This window comes from Dipodomys ordii, unplaced genomic scaffold (assembly GCF_000151885.1).
Source record: "Dipodomys ordii isolate 6190 unplaced genomic scaffold, Dord_2.0 Scaffold82, whole genome shotgun sequence".
Classification (NCBI taxonomy): Eukaryota; Metazoa; Chordata; class Mammalia; order Rodentia; family Heteromyidae; genus Dipodomys; species Dipodomys ordii.
The window spans coordinates 7,760,073-7,781,588 of NW_012267298.1; the positions used below are offsets into that span (position 1 = coordinate 7,760,073).

General features: G+C 36.8%; 1 protein-coding gene across 1 annotated transcript in view; it reads left to right on the forward strand.

The window, feature by feature from the left end:
- The first annotated feature begins 379 nt into the window (after window positions 1-379).
- Window positions 380-21,516, forward strand: part of Khdrbs3 (KH domain containing, RNA binding, signal transduction associated 3) — a 118,754-nt gene continuing 97,617 nt past the window's right edge. The window contains exon 1 of the mRNA XM_013025132.1: window positions 380-409. Within this exon, the coding sequence (XP_012880586.1) occupies window positions 380-409 (30 nt within the window). The remainder of the gene's footprint in view (window positions 410-21,516) is intronic.

Here is a 21,516-nt window from a genome sequence, read left to right on the forward strand (position 1 = left end):
GAAGGCAGCTGGAGCTGCACTCAGCTAAAGGTCTTCCTGGGCTGGATGCCCACCTGGCTCATGCCCACAGTTCTACATGATATTGGCCGGCAGAAGCTGGAAATTCAGTGGGAACTACAGCTGTTGGCCCGCTAGCTATCCATAGCCTCATCTTGGCTTGTGCTTCCTGGCACCACAGGGACAGGTTTCCAGAGGGACTTTCTAAGGAAGGAACATTGCCACGGGCTTTAGGCAGGCTGGAAATACTAAAAAGTCCCAGGTAGTACCACTCTGTTGCCTTTTGTAATACAGCCTTGCCTCTTGACATTAAATCACCATAGCATGATTATAACTTCCTTCCTTTACATTGGAAGGAAAGTGAGTCTGTAAGCTCTCAATGATGCATATGCCAGGAATTCCCACAGGTCAGGTAAGTAGGTTTAGAAGATTCTGAAAAGGACCACAGCAGCTCTCCTTGTGTATGTTCTTTTTTTTTTTTTTTTGGCGGTCATGGGGTTTGAAGTTTGGGCTTGGGCGCTGTCCCTGCACGCTTCAGTTCAAGGCGAGTGCTCTACTGCTTGAACCAGAGCACCACTTCTGGTTTGCTAGTGGTTTATTGAAGATAAGAGTCTCATAGACTTTCCTGCCAGGCTGGCTTTGAACCGTGATCCTCAGATCTCAGCCTACTGAGTAGCTAGGATTACAGGCATGAGCCACCGTTGCCTGGCTGCATGCCTGTTTTTAATGGCTGCTCTGAAGATTTATGTATGAATTCAGCCTTTATTACCTCTTAATACAACATTTCTTGTGGCCTGTTAATAATAAGAAATGATATACCTAACAACTGTTCTCAGACAAAGAACAGTGAGTTGTAGGACAACTTGGAGGGTTATTAGGGCAAATGAAATAATAAAGGAGAATGTATAAATGTGTGTATACATATCAATCTAAAATAAGAGTCATTTATTAATATCCAACATATGTCCAACACTCTGCTTAGCAGGTGCTCTGTATGCACTAAACTTGTTTGATAATGATGAGAAGTTAATAGTATCTTCTCCCTCGCCTTTCTGCTTCCACTCTCTTCTGCTGGGGACTGAACTTGGGCTACACTGTGTAGATCTGAGCATTCTAGTAAAGTACATTACCACTGAGCTAGATCTCCAGTCCGATTCCTCCCTTTTTAAAAAATGAATGAGGTAAAAGCAAACGAGCATGTTGCTTACCTGAGATCATAAAGCTAGAAATTGTACATCTTTTTTTTTGTTATTCCCTCTCACTTTTCAGAAATACTTTATTCTAATAATTGTTTTACTATCAGATGGCTCACATGTGATATAGGTTAGGAAGCACTCTTACGTGTTGGCACCAAACCACCATGATTTAGTGGTGATTGAGCATGATTGTAACTTCCCTCCTTTATACTTGTGAACTTAGGTTTATGGTTTGATTTTTTTTTGTTTTGTTTTTTTGTCGGTCGTGGGGCTTGAACTCTGGGCCTGAGCGCTGTCCCTCAGCTCTTCAGCTCAAGGCTAGTGCTCTACCACTTGAGCTACAGCACCACTTCCTACGGTTTGATTCTTATACCCAGTTTTATTTAAGAGTATTGCATGGCTGGGCACCAGTGGCTGTAATACTAGCTACTCAGGAGGCTGAGGTCTGAGGATCACTGCTGCAAGCCAGCCCGGGCAGGAAAGTCTGAGAGACGTGACTCTTTTTTTTTTTTAATTGTGAAAATACTGTACAGAGGGGTTACAATTACATGGGCAAGGTAATGAGTACATTTCTTACCAAGCATTGTTGCTTCCTCCTTTGTTTCCCCTTCCCATCCCCCCACCTTGCCAAAGTTGTAAAGTTTGTTTTCTGACATAATGTCTTGTACATCTCATTGTTGCAATGGGTGCATCTGTGTCCCTATTTAAGCAATTTGTTTTTTCCCTTACCCTCCACAAATTATACCAACATATATATATATATATATATATATATATATATATATATATATACAGTGAAAACGGGTTATACCATGGGGAAGGGACATACAAAGCAACAAAGAAATATCTTATAAATATGTTAGAAACAATCACAAGAAAGAAAAAACATTTGACTCTTACCTCCACTTAACTACCAGAAAACTGGAAGTGGTGTGGTGGCTCAAGTGGTAAAACCCTATCCTTAAGCAAAAAGCTCAGGGACAGTGCCTAGGCCTTGAATTCAAACCCTATAACTGACACAGGCTTTAAGATGGTCTCAAACTCAAAGTAAAATATTTAACTGTCTTCTGTCCATCTTGCTTTAAAAGATTGAGGCCTTGGCACATGGCACATTTTCTTTGGGATTTTTTTTCTTTTTTGAGGGTGATGGATAGGGAGATGTTAGTTATAATTAAGAATGCCTTAGTAGTGGTCTAAGTGGCTGGCCCATTCTGCAGTGCTTCTTACCCTGAGGCTAGAGGAACTCTTATCAACTAGTTCTGAATGATGTGATTCTTGTGTGGAAAGCCTTTCAGCACATCTTAGCTTACATATTTGTTATTTGATCCTGAAGTGAACAGGATTGAACCCTCCTGCTAATGTTTTATTGCCCTGCGTAGTCAGTTGTCATGATGTTTATTACTAATAGTTCTTATTATCTCTGAGCTCCAAGTTAAGTGTGTCCTACTTGCCTAAATATGTCTTTTTTCTAGAAGAAGTCTTCAGCCAAGGTAACCCCCAGCATTGTTAGTGCCATCCATAAATATATAAATAAAAATGACTTCTAATCTATTGGTCAAAGGTTAGTTTTTCTTAATGTTTAATGTAAATAAGTATACGTAGGGTAACCTTGCATTGTGTCATCTCATTGAGTATGACTGAGGTAATGAGGATAGAAACGGATCTGTTCTTCAGGCTGGCAGCCTGGAGTCTGGAGAACACATAGGCTATTATATGTGGTAGGTGCTGTCAGAGCATTGGTCTTGCATACCAGTTCTGAATGGAATTGGGTAGTATCATTTTAAAATGTTTTCACTACCTGTTCAGTCATCAGTGACTCAGGCTTTTGAATCTAGCTACTGAGGATGCTGAGTCTGAGGTGCATTTTGGAGCCAGCTTAGGGAGTCAAATACTGAAGACTTTACATTAGTTAGCTAGAATAAAAGCTGGAAATGGTAGTGTGGCTCAAGTAGTAGTGCACCAGCCTTGAGCAAATGAACCAAGAGCTAGTAATGGCATGCATGCACACGTGCGCGCACACACAGACACACCTAAAACAGACATCTTCTAACTATTTTGTATTAGATCTGTTTTGAAGTAGTCCTGTACATTGTGTATTCTCTTGGAATTGAGTTCATCTTTTCATAGTTCTCTTCCCCTATAGTCATAGGCAGTAGGTCTGGGACTGAAACCCATGTTTGCTTGTTCTTAAATCAGTCTTCCTAGTAATAAACCTTGATGCTATTAATAGACCTGGCTAAATGTACATGAATTCTTTCATCTATACAAAATGCAGGTTGCACATTTTTCCTTATTTGGAATTTGATCTCACAATATAATCTTTTGAAGATACAAGATCTTAGAAACAGGACATAACCAACATGTCATACTTTGGATGTGGCAGATTATCTGCACAGCCTACGAGTTTTTCTTTTAATTAAAACTTTTTGAAGTTATTAATTTTAACTCTAGAAAATGAATAGTGTTTTAAGTGAACTTACTTATTTTTATCTTCCTGAGTTTTTTTTTTTATGCTTATGTGGTGCTGAGGAATCGAACCCAGGGCCTCAGGCATGCAAGGCAAGCGCTCTACCACTGAGCTGTCTTCCCAGCCCTCTTCCTGAGTTTTTAACTTTGCCAGGAGTCTTGGAAAATTTGCTGTGGATTTTTTTTTTGTCCGTCATGTGGCTTGAACTCTGGGCTTGGGCGCTGTCCCTGTGCTCTTCAAATCAAGGCAAGTGCTCTACTGCTTGAGCCACAGTGCCACTTCTGGTTTTGTGGTGGTTTATTGGAGATAAAGCCAGCCCAGGCTGGCTTTGAACCGTGATCCTCAGATCTTAGCCTCCTAGGATTATAGGTGTGAGCTACTGATGGCCAGCTGCTGTGGATCTTTATTTGATCAAAGAATGTTCTTTGCATATGTAGCAATGGAAACATATTTTTAAACTTTTTTTAAAATGTGGCCCATCCCATGCTAGAGTTCTTGGCTACCTGTACTATGATAACATTAAAATGAAATAGAGAAATAGTTTTCTTAAATTTACAATTATACTTAGCCGTAAAATGAAAAATTATGTCTACATTTAACCTTCAGGCATTTTATAATATAGAATTATATTCTTATTATTTTATAGTAATGAATTTGTAATTCAGGTAAAGAAAGCATATCAGTACTGATTCCAAAAAAGTCACTTTAGCCAGTGACAGTCAGACTTATCCCCTCCCCCCCCAATCATTTCTCAAAGAGAAAGCCAGGATCTAGTGTTTGTCCTTCCCTCCCTCCCTCCCTCCCTCCCTCCCTCCCTCCCTCCCTCTCCTTCCCATTCTTCTTTTCCCTTCCCCTTCCTCCTTCCCCCTTCTCCTTCCCCTTCCTTTTCCTCCTACCCCTTCCCCTTCCTTTTCCTCTCTCTTCCTCCTTTTTAAATAAAGGGGCTATGTGAAGGTAATATGCTCACTTTTGTCTTTTACTTTCGTTTACAAAGAATATAAGTTGGTTTTCCCTGAACAAACAAAACTTGATCAAAAGGATTTGAGGAGCTCTTAAATTGTTAGATTATGTAAGTATGGGCTGGGAAGGTGGCTTAGTGGTAGAGTGCTTACCTTGCATGCCTGGGGCCCTGAGTTCAAATCCTCAGCACCACATAAGCAAAAAAAGCTGGAAGTGGCGCTGTGGCTCAAATGGTAGAGTGCTAACCTTGAGCTGAAGAGCTGAGGGACAGAACCCAGGCTGAGTTCAGGCTCCATGATCGACCCAAAAAAGTCAGTTTTTCAAATTCAAGGAACTAAGACCACTGGCAAGGAATCCCAAGTCCGCCTTGTCCTCCTCTCAGGAGACATCTAGTTCTCTACTGTAGACCATGGTTGGGCTGTGTACTTCCTAAGAATGTACTTCCTAGAATGTTTATGGTTTAATTAAGGTCACAGATTAGTTCGTGCCAAAACCCAAGAAAGACCTCAAATTTTATTATTTAGGATTATTGTCTCTTATTTATTCATTGAATGGTTGCTAGATTCATGCCACAAACCTAAGTGCTAGAAATTATTACTAGGAAAACAGACTGAATAAATTTATGGTAAGTACTACAAAGTAGCATAGTGAAAACCTTTATTTAAGTGTATCATTCCTGCTGGGTGCAGGTGGCTAACGCCTGTAATCCTAGCTATTCAGGAGGCTGAGATCTGAGGATCATGGTTCAAAGCCAGCCCAGGCAGGAAAGTCTGTGAGATTATCTCCAATAAAACCACTAGAAAAGTGGAAGTGGTACTGTGGCTCAAGCGGTAGAGTGCTCACCTTGAGCTGAAGAGTGCAGGGACAGCGCCCAAGCCTAGAGTTCAAGCCCCATGACCGACCAAAAAAAAGTGTATCATTCTTGAATGAATTATTCACTATTCTCACTGAAGAATGTGGCCTGTAACCAAAAGCATGGCGCATAAGTCATACATCGTTTTAGTATATTGATTCAACAAAAGACATTGCTTTTACCTGCCTCTCTTGAAGATTAGTTTAGACAGTGTATTTAAAAGAAACCAAAACATGTTTGTCTGCTATTTAGTCAGTTGTCAATAAATGTTGGTTCTGTCCTTATACTACATCTACTACATCTGGTAGGATATGTAGTTGAAAAGACATTTAATTTATAAAACAAAATTAAAACTGGCCCAATTGTGAGCCTTTTTCATGATGGAGTATGGTTTCTCAGAATTTAGGTATTTGAACTTAATGAATTTTTGGTGTGTGATACCATTGCTTTCAGTCTTTGTAAAACCCATATAAAATACCAATCATGATGTGAATTTGTATTTTGTTTTAGAAAAAGTTTTTTTTGTTTTGTATTGTTTCTATGAGATTGCAAAAACCATTGAGCATGAAGCTTAAATATCAGAGAATACTCAAGGGATCTGAATACATCTGACAAGAAGATTAGAAGTCATATATTTTTACCATTCCTCACTGAGATTTCTAATTTTTTTTGGCAGTTGTCTCCAAATATAGATTGGCATTCCTTTTCTTTTCGTCTTTCGAAAAGAGTGTAAGGATTGTTTTGTTTTTCATTGTTTTGTTCTTCAGTCCATATAATGGAATTTCTTGAACATCTTATTTTTCCCTCTGAATATGTCTGTCCTCATAAACCTTGTAATCATAAGAAGACATTTATGGGCATCATATTTTAGTAATTATCATATTTTGCAGTTTTTAGCCCATGGCCTTAGATTTAAGTATAATGTGTGTATCTCTTCACTGAAATTCATACTAGTACAAAGTCTTAATTTGCTTCCTTCTTCTGATGGTAGGTAGTTATTAGGACTTCTAAGGGTCTTAAAACAACTTTTAAAAGATACATTATTTTTTTCCTTTTGGTGGCATCTTCATTTATTAAAATAGTTTAACCTTAAATACTTGAGTAGTAGACAGTCAGTCATCACATAGAACAAAACAGCCATAAGGGCTTTCAGTATACAGTTTTCTCTTTCTTTACTACTACCTTATATGTGTTACAAATATGCTCTCCAAGAACCATTGGAGACACAACCATATACATGAAAATGAAGAATAGTCTTAGCAAGGCATAATTTATTTCAGCACAGACGGGTGCACCATCAGCCAAAAATCTGGCAAGCAACTGCACACAGCAGACAATCTGCTCCCATATTTATTCTAGCACAGCAGGCCCTGCCCCTCTGCTTAGATTGGTTGATCTAAGGTTCACAATCTGCTCGTGATTGGCTAGTTTAAATTGGGTAAAATGTATTTACATAAGGTGATTCTGAAATAAGATTAACAAGTAATCTCAGAATCAACTGCATCTGGAATATGTCATGATTCCATCTTGAAAAGAAACCAGTTTAAGACAAAACCGTACATTTCAGAAGCCATTTCTTATCCTACAGCAGTTCCTCTTTTTCTTAACAAGAGCCAAGCCACCAGGCCAAAGCAGGAACTTTTAAGCAATACACTTTGAAAGAAAAGACAGTTTTTCTCACATATAAACGCCTCCGTAGACTTTTCTGTCATACAAGGAACTTGATAATAGCATTAGTAGGCATTCCCAGTCTATCTTCCATCTGTCTACCTTTTTTACTTTATCACTGGAGACTGTCCCATGTCTTACACTTTCATTGCACTCTGCTGGTCTATATTCTTTGAAAACATTACCATGGGTATATCTACATTTTTGCTCATGCTATTTCCTATTCATGAGAAACCTCTTCTGGGGCCATTTCTTAGTCTCAATTAAAATAACACTCACTCTGAAATTGCCCTTGATTTTTTGACCTAAACATGTTTGTTGCTTCGTATAAATTTTACATTATTCCATTTGTAGTTTTCGTAAAGTGCTTGAGACTTAAAACATGCATTGTAAATATCAACATGTATTCTTGGGTAAAATACTTCTTGAAAAAAGGGTTAGCATTGACTTTGCCACGTTTCAGAAGTGCAGGCCTCTCCTCATTAAGGCTGTTCAGAATCTTTATGTGTTAGCTGATATTGATAGCATGTTGTAATCACTCAATAAAATCTTGCTGAATAAGTGAGTAAGTGTACTTGTTTGTGAGAAACATACTCACCCATCCAAACTCAGAATGGATTCAGAGACTTGAATGAAGTACAGCAAAAGTGAGACTTCACTGGTTAATGGCAGTCTTCCAAAATAAGGTGTCTGATAGGTAGAGGTTACAGCAAGCAGTACACAAGTTCCTCATTAGCCAAGCACTATGGGGTATATAATCTTCCTGGAAGTCACCTATATTTCATTATTTTCTGTTGAGTAATTTTATATGTATGTACTTCTGGGGATTAGTTGGATTTTAGAGTGAAGCTTTAATTTTCTCCACTTTCCCTTGCCCTTTCTTCTCACGGTAGAAAGGCTTTTCTGGGTATACAGAAGGCTTTTTGGCACATACAGTTTTATCCTTATTTCACTGTAATCTATCATTCTTCCTAATTGACCACAAAAATTAGCAGGACCTTACAGGGGCGGGAACTTAGTGATAAGTGATTTTATGTAAGCATACCATCCCTCCTGATCATTGACCCCCTTTTAACTTATTCTGTTAGTTTAGGGACCTTCCAGAAACAGGAACTTTGGGATAAACAGTTGTTATGTAAGCAAGCTCCTAGTAACTTTCCATTCAGGGTCAGATGCCTTGTCTTGAAATGGACCACCACTGGTACAGTCTCTCATATTGTACAACAATATCACTACTCTTCAGAGCCCAGAGTTGCTGACCTCCCAATCCCATATATACTCTTCCACCTCATCAAGCTGCTAGTCAGAATCTGTATGTTAAGGAACATTGGTAGCACATTGTAGCACTCCATAAATTTCTTGTTGAATAAATGAATAAATGTCTGAACTTGATCTCTTTCTGTCAAATGCCTTTTCTTCTTAACTTCCTTTTTTGTTTTTAGTTGAATTCTCACTATACTGTGTAAACCTTTAGCCATAAATTGATCATAATGCAAATAAACACATTCCTGTCCCATGGCATCCCCAGTGCTCAGTGGCTGCATGTGGCTGCCATCTACTGTACTGAACCGCACAGTTCAAGAACTTTTTTGTCTTTATAGGATAGTTCTTTTGGACAGCGCTTTGTTAAATGGTTTTGACTGCCATTAGGTCATGCTTAGATGGGTGAGTACTAATTGTAGGTACTACGACTGATGAATTTTGAGGATAGAAGTAGCATAATAGGCAATGTCTTGTGAAAATCTGTGAGCACTTTTCAATTTGATATTTTCTTTTTTTAATTTATTTTTATTATCTTTAAATGTCTGTGCAGAGCAATTTCAATTCAGCATGTCAATTTATGAGTACAGTGCAATTTGATTAGTGTTGCTCCTTCTATCATTCTCCCCTCCCACTTGTCTATCCCAACCCCACCATCCCCTGGTTTCCTAATTCCATTTTCACGTGTGTATACATAGTGGTATTGACTGTATGTGCCCATTTTATCTCTTCATTTGTCTGCCCTTTCCTCTTATTCCCTTTCGCCTTAGACAAAACATGTTTCTGCTTTTCTAATGTTAATTTTGTTAGGGATTTCATCATGAGACTCTACTTTTGTGTTTAGCACACTTTAGTCAGTTTAATGTCCATGTATGTGTACAGTGCATTTGGATCCAAATCACCTCTTCCATTCTCTCTCCTCTCACTTTTCTTTACCCTCACCATTCACATCAAGTTTTCTACTTTTTCATGGATATAGGTTGAGTATTATGACTTTATCCACCATTCCTTTTACCCCCATTCAAAACATAATGCAGTTTTTTAACATTCATTTTGGGAGGTGTTTATTACTTTTTAAAAGGGTTTATGCCTTGGAGTTTCAGTTCTGAACATATCATACTTTAATCAGCATGATTGTATATATTCCTTTGATTGTTTTTTGGTGTGTTTTCATGAAAGATTATGTGACCCTTTTTACTGAGCCTGGTTTGCTTCACTTATGATTTTTTCCCCCAGATTTGTGCATTTCTCTGCAAATGATATAATTTTATCCAACTTCAACAAATCTTGGGAGAACTACGTGCAAAACTGATATTAGGTGACAGGGATCCAGTTTCAGACTTTTGCAGATAGGTGTCAACACAGTGCAAGAAGCTGCCTGTTTTTTAATAATGTATATTTTGAACACCTTTGTGAAAAATCAGTTGCTCTAGGTGTGTGGGTTTATTTCTGAGGTTTTGGGATTTTTAGTCTGTTCTATTGTTTCTCTAGTCTGTTTTTGTGTCAGTATCAAGCTACTTTTATCTTCACTTCATAGTATAATTTAAAGATAGCTCCACCAATTTTCTTTCTTTCTCTTTTGCTGCTGCTATGTTGTTTCTTTTCCTTCTCCTTCTCTTTCCCCTTCCCTTTCTCCTTGTCCTTCATTTTCATTTTCATCTTTGTGATTGATTTTACCAATTCAAGCACATGGAAGGTCTTTTCATCTTCGATTTATACATCTTCAGTTTCTCTTTTCAAGGTTTTAGAGTTTTCACTATAGAGTTCCTTTACCTCCATAGTTATTCCTGAGCTTTTTTTTTTTGCAGTTATTATGAATGGAATTAAAAAAAATTCCCTCTCATCCTGTTAGTACTGATATGTGCATTGTTTTAGGGTCCTGTGATGCTGCTGAAGGTCTTTTCAGCTAGCTCTAGGACTCTTGGGATGGAATACGTAGGGTCTTTCAGGTATAGGGTCATATCATCTGCAAATAATGATGTAACTTTTTCTTGTGGATGGGAGATACTTTCAGGTCAGCCTTGTTATGGCCACTGTGGTATTTAAGGACTTCCTTCAGGTTATGAATGTTTTTTTTCAAGGTCTCAAGTAAAATGATACCCACCTTAGAGCCAATGACTGGTTTTCTGAAAAGATGGGTAGCCCACCCAAACAAACTGTGAGGAAGGGGCAGGTTATGACAGAAGCATTTTAGAACCTCCCACTTTACATTCGAAGTTGGAATTTTACCAGGCTGACATCCTTTTCAGTGGTAGGATTTTCTGAGTAGAGAACATTCTGGAGATACTTTGACTGTCTAGATCCTTGTGATTTTTTAAATTTTGACTATGCTAATTGATATTTTCATTCTTTTAACTTTTTGCATACATTTTTCTCACCATATGAAGAAAAGTAGATGAAAGGGTTTAGAGTTTACTGTTTCTGTTTTCTAGACATAGCACCTGTTAGCCTTCAGGACTCTAGAATTAGATATAAATACCTCTAATTGATAGTCATGGGGATTAAGAGCTATTTGGCTTTCCTTTTTATTTTCACTTTAATGTATGTACCGAGCTGTGATTTAAACCCTAGGGTTTTTTTTTAAACACTAGTCCTTGTTAAATTAAATTCTTGTCTCTATATTATGTCATTTTATCATTAATTTATACTCAACTTATTGTAGGTATCAAAAAGCTAGGTAGTTTTGGTTGTCTGGAGGCTGTAGGTTAATGTGCTTTTCTGTGAGTGCCATGAGCAAAAACTGGTGATGAAACAGCTCGATTAAGCATTCACTTAGGATGATTCTTGCATTTTCCTGTAAGCAACTTAATTTTGTATTCATCTTATGCTCCTGTTTTGGCTTTATTTTTCCCAAGCTTTAGGTCATAGAATTTAGAGGACCTGGCTGTTTGTAGCATTTGTATGTAATACCTGTAATACAGTTTCTTTGTCAGAGGCATAATTAACAATATGATTTGTACATCTATTGCCTTCTGGTATTCACAACACAGTTTGTAAACTTAATTAGTTCTTGGAATAGCAAATGTTTTGAAGATGATAAACACTTCCTTCTGAATAATGTGTTGAATGGTTATATATTCATAGAAATTTTATTTTATGCTACTCAAATTAGGATGCTGATAGGTATGCTTCTCAAGGTAAACATCACCTGCAGTTGCATATTCTCAGATTATATTGTCTTCTGTGCTTTTCACTGGGGAAATCAGAAATTTAGCTCAGATAATTTAGCCTCTAGGAGGATTCATTATGGTTCCATTGTATAAAGCACATCTATGCTAATGTCATTACATAGATAGCATTTTCCCAAACTCTGATGGTGATCATTATATATACTGGGGTTGGAGTGGGTAATAAATAAGCATGTCACAATAGCAGCTCTCACAGTGGAGACTGAAGATGTCAGTAAGAAAGCACTCTCAGCAGCTAGGAGCGATACTGCGATAATACTGTATGTGCCAGAAACACTTGGGGCCTTTTTTTTTTTTATGTCCACTTGCCACTAATCATAGTGTGAAAAAGCTTATTTTTTCTAATCAGTATCAAAACTAAAAAAAAAAATCAAATTAGAGGTGTTTTAATGTCATTATACTAGTAAGTCTCCCCCAAAGTGGTGTGTACAAGTCACAGGAGTATCCAGGTTTCCTCAGTCTTTATGGAGGAATAAAGTAGAGCTGATTGAGGCTGGCTTGCCAGAATTTCTCTAGTGCTGAGATTTGTTCTACTGTTCTCATACCTGTGTCCACTGTAGTGTACTAGTTACTGTCATTGGGACTCTAGAAGGCCCTTTGTGGCATAGTGCCTAGCACTGGCTAGACTTCCCATTCTGTTGGTTCCTGGGTATATTCCCTGTCTGTCAGGAAGTAATCAAATGAATGTCTCAATCAGGGTCTAGTCAGGTAAGTAGAAGTCGTACAAGAGAGGACTTAATATGTTGGTAGGCACTAACTTAGAAGACAGATGAGGAATGTTAAAAGTTATTCTGGAATAGTACCACAGGTACTGCAGCAGTCTCCCTTTAGCACAGAGGGAGAAAATGCTCCTTGGAGAGAGGACCAGGAGCCATTTGGGATCCTTAGCTCTGGAGCTTGAAAGGAACCTCACTGGGCTGGAACTCAGAGCTTAGAGGAAAGGACCCTGGCTTGTTGAGGAGGTTTGGTGAGTATTGTTGTGGGAATATGTGGCAAAAATCTGTAATTCTAGGAACTGGAAAGGATAAGGGAAGGAACACCAACTGTCCCTTTTCCAACACTCCTGTGGACAGGACTTCAGAGGGACTGAGGAAGGGAAAGAACATGGTTTCTCTCATACCTGTAGATTCATTGGTATGCAGTTAAGAATTATTGTTTAATGACAAACATAGGTGGTTTATTTGTAGACATAAAGGAAAAAGGCAACTTCCATTGGTTTTTAGATCCCTCATTAGCTTTTCTTACATGTTTGCCAAATCTTGCTGTGCCTCTTGAGGAATTTATTTACTCATTTGTTCATTTAGTACAACACTTTCTGAATATACATCATATTTAAGGCCCCAAAGTAGGTGCTGCACTTATGGTTTCAAGTGTCTAAGAGCTAATCAGTCAGACAAATGCAAAGATGTGTGTAAATCTCAGGGTTGAAAGAGACCTTCAAATTCAACTTTCTGCCAGAAGATCGAGCCCTTTGTATAAGCATTCCTGTGTAACTGTGCTGTTAGACAGGGCTACTTACCCAACAATTGCTTTAAAATAGTTCCATTTTGGCAAATACCATTATGTATTAAAATTTTCATTTCTATAACTTGATTGGAGCTCTTTATAATTTCTACCTTTTGGTTCTAATTTTACTGTTCTACTTATTGACCTAATTTAAATCTCATTTTACATGATATGAAAGTATTTATGGCAGACAGTGAAATGTGGTAGATTAGAAGTTCTTTCTATTTGATTCCATGGTTGAGAAGAGCCAGAAGACTCTTCTTACTGTGAAAAGAAAGAAAAGCATGGAAAATCACAAAAGAGGGACAGGTCAGCTGAAAAGTTCAGGGAAAAAAAATCAACAGTAAGAGAAACTAGAGAAAATATATAAATACATAGTGACTGAACACATTTGAATGATCAGTGAGTCATTTAAAATGTAAAGGGGGAAATTAGAAAATTTCTAGAATAAAATTAAAATGAAAACAACCTGCAAGAGCCTATGGAACACAGATAAGTAAACAGTAGCAAGAAAGTTTTATAGCACTAAGTACCAATGTTGAAAGCATAGAGCCATCTCAAATTACCTTGGGATGTACCTGAAGCTTTTAGAAAAGTAGAGCAAATCAAATCTCAAGGCAGTGGAAGCAAAGAAGCAATGATCAAGGCATAAATGAATAAAATAGAAACTAAAAGAATGACACAAAACTTGCTTTTTTGAAAAGATATTGACAGACTCTTAGCAGTTAACCAAAGAAAAAGGGAGAAGACTTAGAAGTGAAAAGGAGGCTATCACAACAAACACCAGTTCAGTGTATTATTAGGGAATAATTAGAAAAATTATGTTCCAGTAAATTTGAAGATTTAGAAAATATGGATCAAGTTCCAAATGTTTATAATCTGCCAAAATTGAAATGAGAGTATATACACAAGCATCAATCTATAATGATCTATGAGACTGAAGCAGTAACAGTCTTCCAACAAAGATAATCCCAGGATCTACCTGGGCTTTTACATTAATTTAATATAAAAATGGCTGTACTATCTAAACTATAGAGCCAGTTCAACCCAGTGTAATGAACAGAATGAGGAAAATCAATGCTAACATTCAAGTGAAAGCAGAGAAGACCCCAAATCACCAAAGCATCCTGAATAAAATTATCCGTGCTTGCAGTATCACAATCTTTGGTTTCAAATTATACTATGGACCTTTAGTAACAAAAACAGCATGATGCCAGCAGAAAAGCAGATATGTAAATGGAATAGAAGTCTCAGAAATAGGCCCACATGCTATAGCCATCAGATGTTCAACAAAGGTACCAAGATGAAGTTGGAGGAAAGACAAACTCAATGTGGAAGACAGAATGTGTGTGTGTGTGTGTGTGTGTGTGTGTGTGTGTGTGCGTGCGTGCGTGCGCGCGCATGCACACGTGTATGTGCGTGTGTGTGTATGTATGTATGTGTACGTATGTCTCACCCTGTAAAACATTCAATTCAAAATGGATCCCAAGACCTTAATGTAAGATCAAAACTTTAAAGTAATGACTCAAAGATACTGTCATAGGCAGTGAAATGCCACTCATTAAATAAAGAGGAAGAATTGACCAATGACATTGGGTCAAATTATAAAGCTTCTACACATCAAAGGAAACAATTCCTAACAATATAGAAATTACTAACAATTACTATGGTTTTGCTGGAAGTTTTTTGCTGTCTATTCGTTCAACAAGAATTAGTATCATAATAGAAAATAGATCTCAAAATAATAGTTTATTTAATTTATTTGCCCATTTATTAATGGGATTATTTGGTTATTTGGTGTTTTAAACAATTCTCAAAAACATAGAGATGGCAGCTGGGCACCAGTGGCTCATGCCTGTAATCCTAGCTACTCAGGAGGCTGAGATCTGAGGATCACGGTTCAAAGCCAGTCCTGGCAAGAAAGTCTGTGAGACCCTTATCTCCAATGAACCACCAGAAAATAGGAAATGGTGCTGTGGCTCAAATGGTAGAGCACTAGCCTTGAGCTGAAGAGCTGAGGGACAGCGCCCAGGCCCAGAGTTCAAGACCCATGACCAACCAAAAAAAAAAAAAAGAGAGATGTCTAGTAAATATATGAACATATTCAGCAGCCTTACCCATAAGGAGATACAACTCAAAATTTTATTGATAGTCCATTTCGCCACAGTCAAAATGGTTATCATCAAGAAAACGAAGAAAAAGGACATGCTGAGATGATAAAGAATGTAGGGAGAGGAGAGACAAATGAACTCTGAAATAATGTTAGTAGAAATATAAAGTAGTAAAACTACTGTGGAAATCATTATTAGAAGTTCCTTAAAAAACTAAAATAGAGCTACCATAGGATCCTGCCATACCTCTCTTGGGCATGTATGTGAAGGAAGGTAAGTCAGCATATGACAAATACCTGCACACCCATGTCTATTGCAGCCTCATTACCCATCCCTAAAGAAAATGGAAAAAAGAAATGTACAAAGACACAATGGAATATTATTCTGACATGGCAAAGAATCAAATTTTGATTTGCAGGAAAATGAAATAAGCCATCCTTAGACAACTACTGTTACAAATATTCCATATGTGGAATGTAGACCTAAAAAAATAGCGGGCATTGCTATTGGGAGGATATGGCAATGGGAGTGTAAGTGTGGTCTAAGTAAAACATGTGAAACTCCTGAAAAAGCAGTGTTTGTGTATAAGCCGCCTTCTCACTTGGAACAGTTACTATTTAGGATGTTTTTTTCAATAATTTCTTCAGTTTTAGTGCCAAACAACTTTTTTTTCTGTTGTTTCCTCCTCTATAGAGGCTTTATGTAGTTTTTTCCCCTTAGATGTATCCTCCTCAAAGAAATAGTGACATATCAAGTGTATTATGTAGTTATTCACATATTGTGGCCCTTTGGTGAGTATTCAGGTTGCAAATAGCTAGCCTGGTTGTTAGAATAATTAGGGACTGATTGTGAAACTGACCTAAAATGGGCACTGGTGTGATAAATTCTACTTTAATTTCATTTTAAATAATCTGTCACTATACTATTGAACATATAACCAACAGAAAGTATTCATTTGTTATCTTATTAGATATGAAAGTAATAGAGAGTAAAATGCTTGTATTATATGATTATTATAGAATATCACTAGTGCAGTCATATTTCTGGCTCAAAGTGTGATAATGCCAGTGGGATAAATGAGCAAGACATTGAATCTTCACACAAAGGAAATGGGTTTTATAATGAATGCAGTCTGAACAGGACTAATCTCTTTCTTGGATCATTACTTTACCTAATCATAAAACTTTTTCTTTTCTTAAATTCAAATCCTTGCAGAGTTCTAATTGGTGACCTTTTTGGAGCCTGATAATTGTTTAAGATAGCTGGTATTTTGTAGCATACTTAATGATGGTTGCAATTAAAACTGAGAAATGGGGTTTAACCCTTAGATATAACTGAAAAGTCAATTTACCTTTTTTTGAGAAGATTTTTTTTTCCTGTGATGCTGGAATTTGGACTGAAGAGCCTTACACTATGCTAAGCAGGCACCACCACTTGAGCCATTACCAGCCTTCAAAATGTTGTTAATAATTATTTTTATCTCTTCTTCCTAATAGTTTTTGGTTTAAATCTATGTTACTTTGAATTTCCCATATGTAGTCTGTGTTTTTCCTTCTACTTGAGAAATGTATTGGATTATATTAAAACTAATCTGCAGTCATTTAGAATGAGTGAGAGACAAGAAGTACTGGTATCTCTTCTGTTTTCTAGGATCACCTTTCTGCTCCTGCTTTTAGGTAGTTTTTGTAGACATTAAACCAGTCTTTCCAACCTGTTGCAATAAATTTTTATTTTAGAACTTACTACCAAATGAAAATGGGTTAGTAAAGAAGAAAGGGGCTGGTGTTTACCCTTAGGACCAATAAAACTGTAGGTGAACTTTAGCTCAATAATTTGTCTTCTTCACTACTGTGCCTAACAGCATGTTGGAAATTAGTCTGCACTGTTGTACATTTATTATGTTCTTAACTTTCTCTGTTGCTTCTGTTATATTTCTCAGGAAACAGCAGGCATTCAGTGAATACAGTTGACTGAGTGTCCCTATATAAGGAAGTTCTTATTCACTAGGCAGGTGAAGGTTCACTTGTTGCTTGGAAGATTTCATTTAAATTTTGAAGTTAGCATTTTGTAGGATGGTGTTTTTGGAGAATAAACAAAACTTTAACTCATACTTCTGCTCTGTAATTTTATCTGTTGTAAGTGAGGTGAGGTAGTCTTCTTGTCTGTCTGTCTGAGGAATTATAAAGACCACATCCATGTAAAACATCCAGGGTAACACCTGGAATCCGATTACTATCAAACTTCTTAGATTCCTTCCACCAGTTTTTGAGACCCTTTCTCTAATTCCTTTTTCATCTTTAGTTTTGTAACGTTGCAATAGTCCTTTTGAATTAGTTGATATTAAAATCATTGTTGTGGTTTAGTACCAAAATTTAGGAACCTTCTAATTTCTTAATGCCACAGAGTATTTTCTTTTGTTTAGGAGATAAGTTTACATTTCACTGTGATACAGAGTGACAATCTTTTATTTGTGTTTTTCTTTTCTACTTTAATGCCAGTTCCGGTGACTGACTTGCATGTGGTTGGGAGAAATTAACCAGATAGTATGGAAGACAAGTGTTGGCATGAATGTGAAGTGTAAACTCTTGACACACTGTTTCAGGGAAGTTAGTAAAGCCACTATGGAAAACAGTATAGAATTCTCAAAAAATTAAACATACAATTACCACAGGATCCAGATAGGCCACTGGTAGGTATTTATACAGAGAAAAGGCAGTCTGCTGAAGCACTGTGTATAGACTGTTGTGTATTGCATCATTGTCAGTAGTGAAGATTTAGAATCATATCCACCAAAGAAAATGTATATGTATTCAGTGGAATACCCTTCAGACTATTCAAGGTTCTTTGACCTTGAGGACATTATGCTGTGTGACAACAAAGAGTAGAATTTTACGTTTTTCGAACCACAACAAAGAAAATAGTGGTTTGTTAAATTGGAAGGTTTTAGTCTCAGAGCAGTTAGTTGCTTGTTTCTGACTGTCTGAAATTAAGTTTTCTTTTTGTAGGCTGTGACCATGCATTCTGAGGTATGTGTCTGTTTCTGGAACCCAAGATTCAAGCCATTTCAGATAATGACTAGCTTGCTAATTTTTTTTCAAATCTTGCTGAACAAACAAATTATATATTGTAGTAAGTAATAATAACCTTGATGCTAAGTATTATATTAAATAAATAATAACCTCGTTACTTGCATTCTTTCTGTGTTTTGCCCCAGTGTAATAATTTGAAATGCTTCTGTTCAAAATCAGAATTCCTTTTGTATAGTAACTCCAAGGAAATGGAAGGCGGTTGGCCTTAGGAATCTAGGAATCAGATAAACATGTCCTGTCTATACCTGTCTACATGATTATGTGACTGTCTTTTCTTTCTGTGCAGGGAAGATTGTTTTTACCTTGTAGCCTTGCTACAGGGATTAACCAACTGACAATATCTTTGTTATATATTTGTTATATTTTGGTTAATTATCTGTGATGAGTCCAAGTAATTAATGTTTTCCTTTCCCCTTTCTTTCTCTTCTGGAGAAATTTGATCGGTCTTTCTTTCTTTCCTTCTTTCCTTCTTTCCTTCTTTCCTTCCTTCCTTCCTTCCTTCCTTCCTTCCTTCCTTCCTTCCTTCCTTCCTTCCTTCCTTCTTTCCTTTCCTCTTTCCTTTCTTTCTCTTTCTGTTTCTCTCTCTCTATATATATATATCTCTGTGTATTTTAATCTTATACATGTGCCTTAATCTTGTGTATGTGAGGAAATTTTGCATGAAATATTTTCTCTGTCTTTGTAAAAATTGTGTAACTCCAAGTACACTTAATATTTATAGTATTAACTGTTTCTCCCTTGGTATTATATATGTATTTATGATTAGCTTATTCTTTCTTAAAAGCAGTAATTTGTCATTTCTGCTATTGAACATTATTTGCAAAATTATGGACTATATGGATCAATATGATTGGGGCAAATTTTAGTGTCTAACTCTGGTTTGAATGTAATAGCTGTTCAGTAAGGTTTAGTTAGGATTGTTTAAGTAAAGTAAGTCCTCAGTGAAAACATTTATTGTGTTGGAGGTTAAAATTTTCTTTTTAGTCCAGGAATCTCAGAGTAACAATTTTGTAATTTTTAAGACTTTATAATTGCCTGAATACTATTATTTTGAGGTGAGTTTCTGAATGTTTTGAACATAGGCATTGTCATTCCACTTTGATGAGCTTCTTAATTTATTATAGGTCCACTTAAGGCCTGTGTTTTAATTAAAGCTGTTACAAATTAAGGTACTTGGAAAAGGGCAGGAGGAGGGGAGAGGACTGTGGTGACTAGCCACACTAATACCTTATGGTGCAAGTACTTTTTGAGTTAATCATTTCAAGTTTTGGCCTCTACACATTGTTACAAGCTACATTAATGTCCTCATTCCATCTTATTTATTTATTTATTTAGCTTCAGCTACTGTAATCAGAGATTGCTTCCATTTCACTCCTTTGTCATGTACTTTGGTAATAGAAGAACCTTTTTTGATCTGTCCTTCAGCATTCCTTCAGCTGTTTCTTTGTCTCCACTTTCAAACTTTATTGAAGATTATCGACATTGAACTTCTGTAGTTGGCACAGTGTATTCTTGACAGTGAAGCATTTCTCACAGCTAAGTTATACTGTAGAAAAATAAACAGACATTGGTACCTTAAGAAAGTCTTAAAGTCTAACATTTGATACTTGAGATTATAGTTCTCAGAACATTGTCACATTTCAGGAAGCAAGAAAAAGAAAAGGTGCCCAGATGCCAGGATTCACGACTACATTTCTACTTAGGAAGTAGAGATCAATCTCATTTTGAGGCCAGATGAGTCAAAGAAGAAGTAATGAGACCCTGGTTTAGTTAATAATCTGGCAGAGGCAGAGCACCAGTGGTTCCAGCTTTATGTAAGGCTGCTGTAGGAGGATCAGTAATTCAGACAGAACCCCGCAAAGGGCTGGGGTATATGGCCCAAGTGTTTTTTAGAATGCTATGTAGAAGCGCTGAATTCAAATCCCAGTACCACCAAAAAAGAAAAATAATAGTGGTTAAAAGTTATAGTCTTAGAAGGTACTTGAAAATGAAAGTGCCATCTTCCGTGGCATCATACTATAGTAGTCTCCTTTCCCAGCTACATTTATGTCTTAATAAACTATCCTATCACAAAGTAAGGTAATAGGTTTTAATTATTTTCATTAGCTAAGAAGGTAAATTAAATGAATATAGATCAGTGAATATAAAACAAAGAGCAGTATATGCCTGAAGTGGAATATTATTGAGTCTTAAAATGTAGGGATGAACCTTAAGGACATTGTAATACACATATTACAAGGTCTCTACATTTCACTTACATAAGGTAACTATTCAGACTTTTAAAAACATAGTAGATTGGTGTTTACTGAGGCAGCAGGGAAAGAGAAAAGTAAGAAATAGTTGTCTCATAGCTTTAGAGATTTAGTTTCATAAGATGAAAAAGTTGATCTGTTTCACAGTTGTGTTTGTACTTGACACTACTGAACTTACTGAGCTGTATGCTTAAAATGGTTACTATGGTAACTTGCCTATGTGGGTTTTTTTTCAGCTTAAAAGACAGTCATTGAAGGTAAATAAAATGCAGGATTAAATCTGGACTCTGTTACTTTGTGACTGTCCAATTTTTGTCAAGCTTCTTACACGTATGACTCTTCAGGATCTTATTTCTGTCAAATGGTAGTCATCCAAACCTTATTAGGATAAAGAGATAGTTTATGTCAAAAACACAATCCTATACTTGTGAGACAGGCAACAAAATAATAATAATTCTAGAACAACTTTCACTATTTCTTAGCATTCTGCTTTGTAATTTCATGTGTAGTAGGTCCAGTAGAACCATGTGTATATAAAAGAGGTGTCAGAAACTCTTAAGACTTCTTCCTGCTTGCAGAGGTGCAGGGATGATGACCTTCATGCCTCATCGTGCCGCCGTGTCACCCCCTCTGATGTGAACTGGGCTGGACAAATAAGCGATTGTGAATTGGTGTTACACAGGATGGTGTAGGTCACAAAGAATTTATTGTTCTTTTGCCTAGTTATCTTTTTTCCTTAACCTGTAAGAATTTAGCACCCACTTTCTTGCCTTCTTAGTAACCTTAGCGATTCCAGAACTATTGGCCTGTTTTTGTAGCACTCTATGCATAAAATATGAAATTTGTGTATTTTCCTTCCTAGGTTTCTATTCTGGTCCCTATTGTAATTTCTTTAATGTCTCAGAATTCAGTTGTTGATTTTTTTGATACATGCCAATATACCCCACTCCAGGTGAATCCTGTTGCATT